This window comes from Penaeus monodon, chromosome 32 (genome assembly GCF_015228065.2).
Source record: "Penaeus monodon isolate SGIC_2016 chromosome 32, NSTDA_Pmon_1, whole genome shotgun sequence".
Lineage (NCBI taxonomy): Eukaryota > Metazoa > Arthropoda > Malacostraca > Decapoda > Penaeidae > Penaeus > Penaeus monodon.
This window is the reverse complement of record NC_051417.1, coordinates 20,955,337-20,955,700: the sequence shown is the minus strand read 5'-3', so window position 1 is coordinate 20,955,700 and position 364 is coordinate 20,955,337. Positions and strand designations below refer to the sequence as shown.

The following is a 364-nucleotide window of genomic DNA, read 5'->3' as shown; positions in this document are numbered from 1 at the left end:
CGTTGGTAAAAATCGATCGTTGTATATTCTCTCTATTAAGAGTTTGTAAATATTTACATCCACATGTTCCTTTTCTAGACCCACTATCATATTCCATAGGGCTGAAAAGAGGTAACTATGACTGAATCACTTTTGAAGCTAATTAAAAATGCCTATAAAGAACATCCCTGAAGAGAAAAAATATTAAACACTGATTTGAAAGGGATACACTTGATTTGGAAAAGAAAATACTCAAGACTCCCAAAACCCTTTTGTGGGATCCATCAAAATAAATATAAAAATATAAAAAAATCGGAAGCTATAGGAACTCCATCAAATAATGCACATATAAAAACGGACATTAAAAAATATTATTACAAAGTTT

At 29.9% G+C, this 364-nt stretch overlaps 1 protein-coding gene across 1 annotated transcript in view; it reads left to right on the top strand.

Moving 5' to 3' along the window:
• LOC119593596 (extensin-like) overlaps positions 1-364 on the top strand; it is a 12,049-nt gene that overhangs the window by 5,582 nt on the left and 6,103 nt on the right. The window contains 1 exon segment of the mRNA XM_037942549.1: positions 79-111. Within this exon segment, the coding sequence (XP_037798477.1) occupies positions 79-111 (33 nt within the window).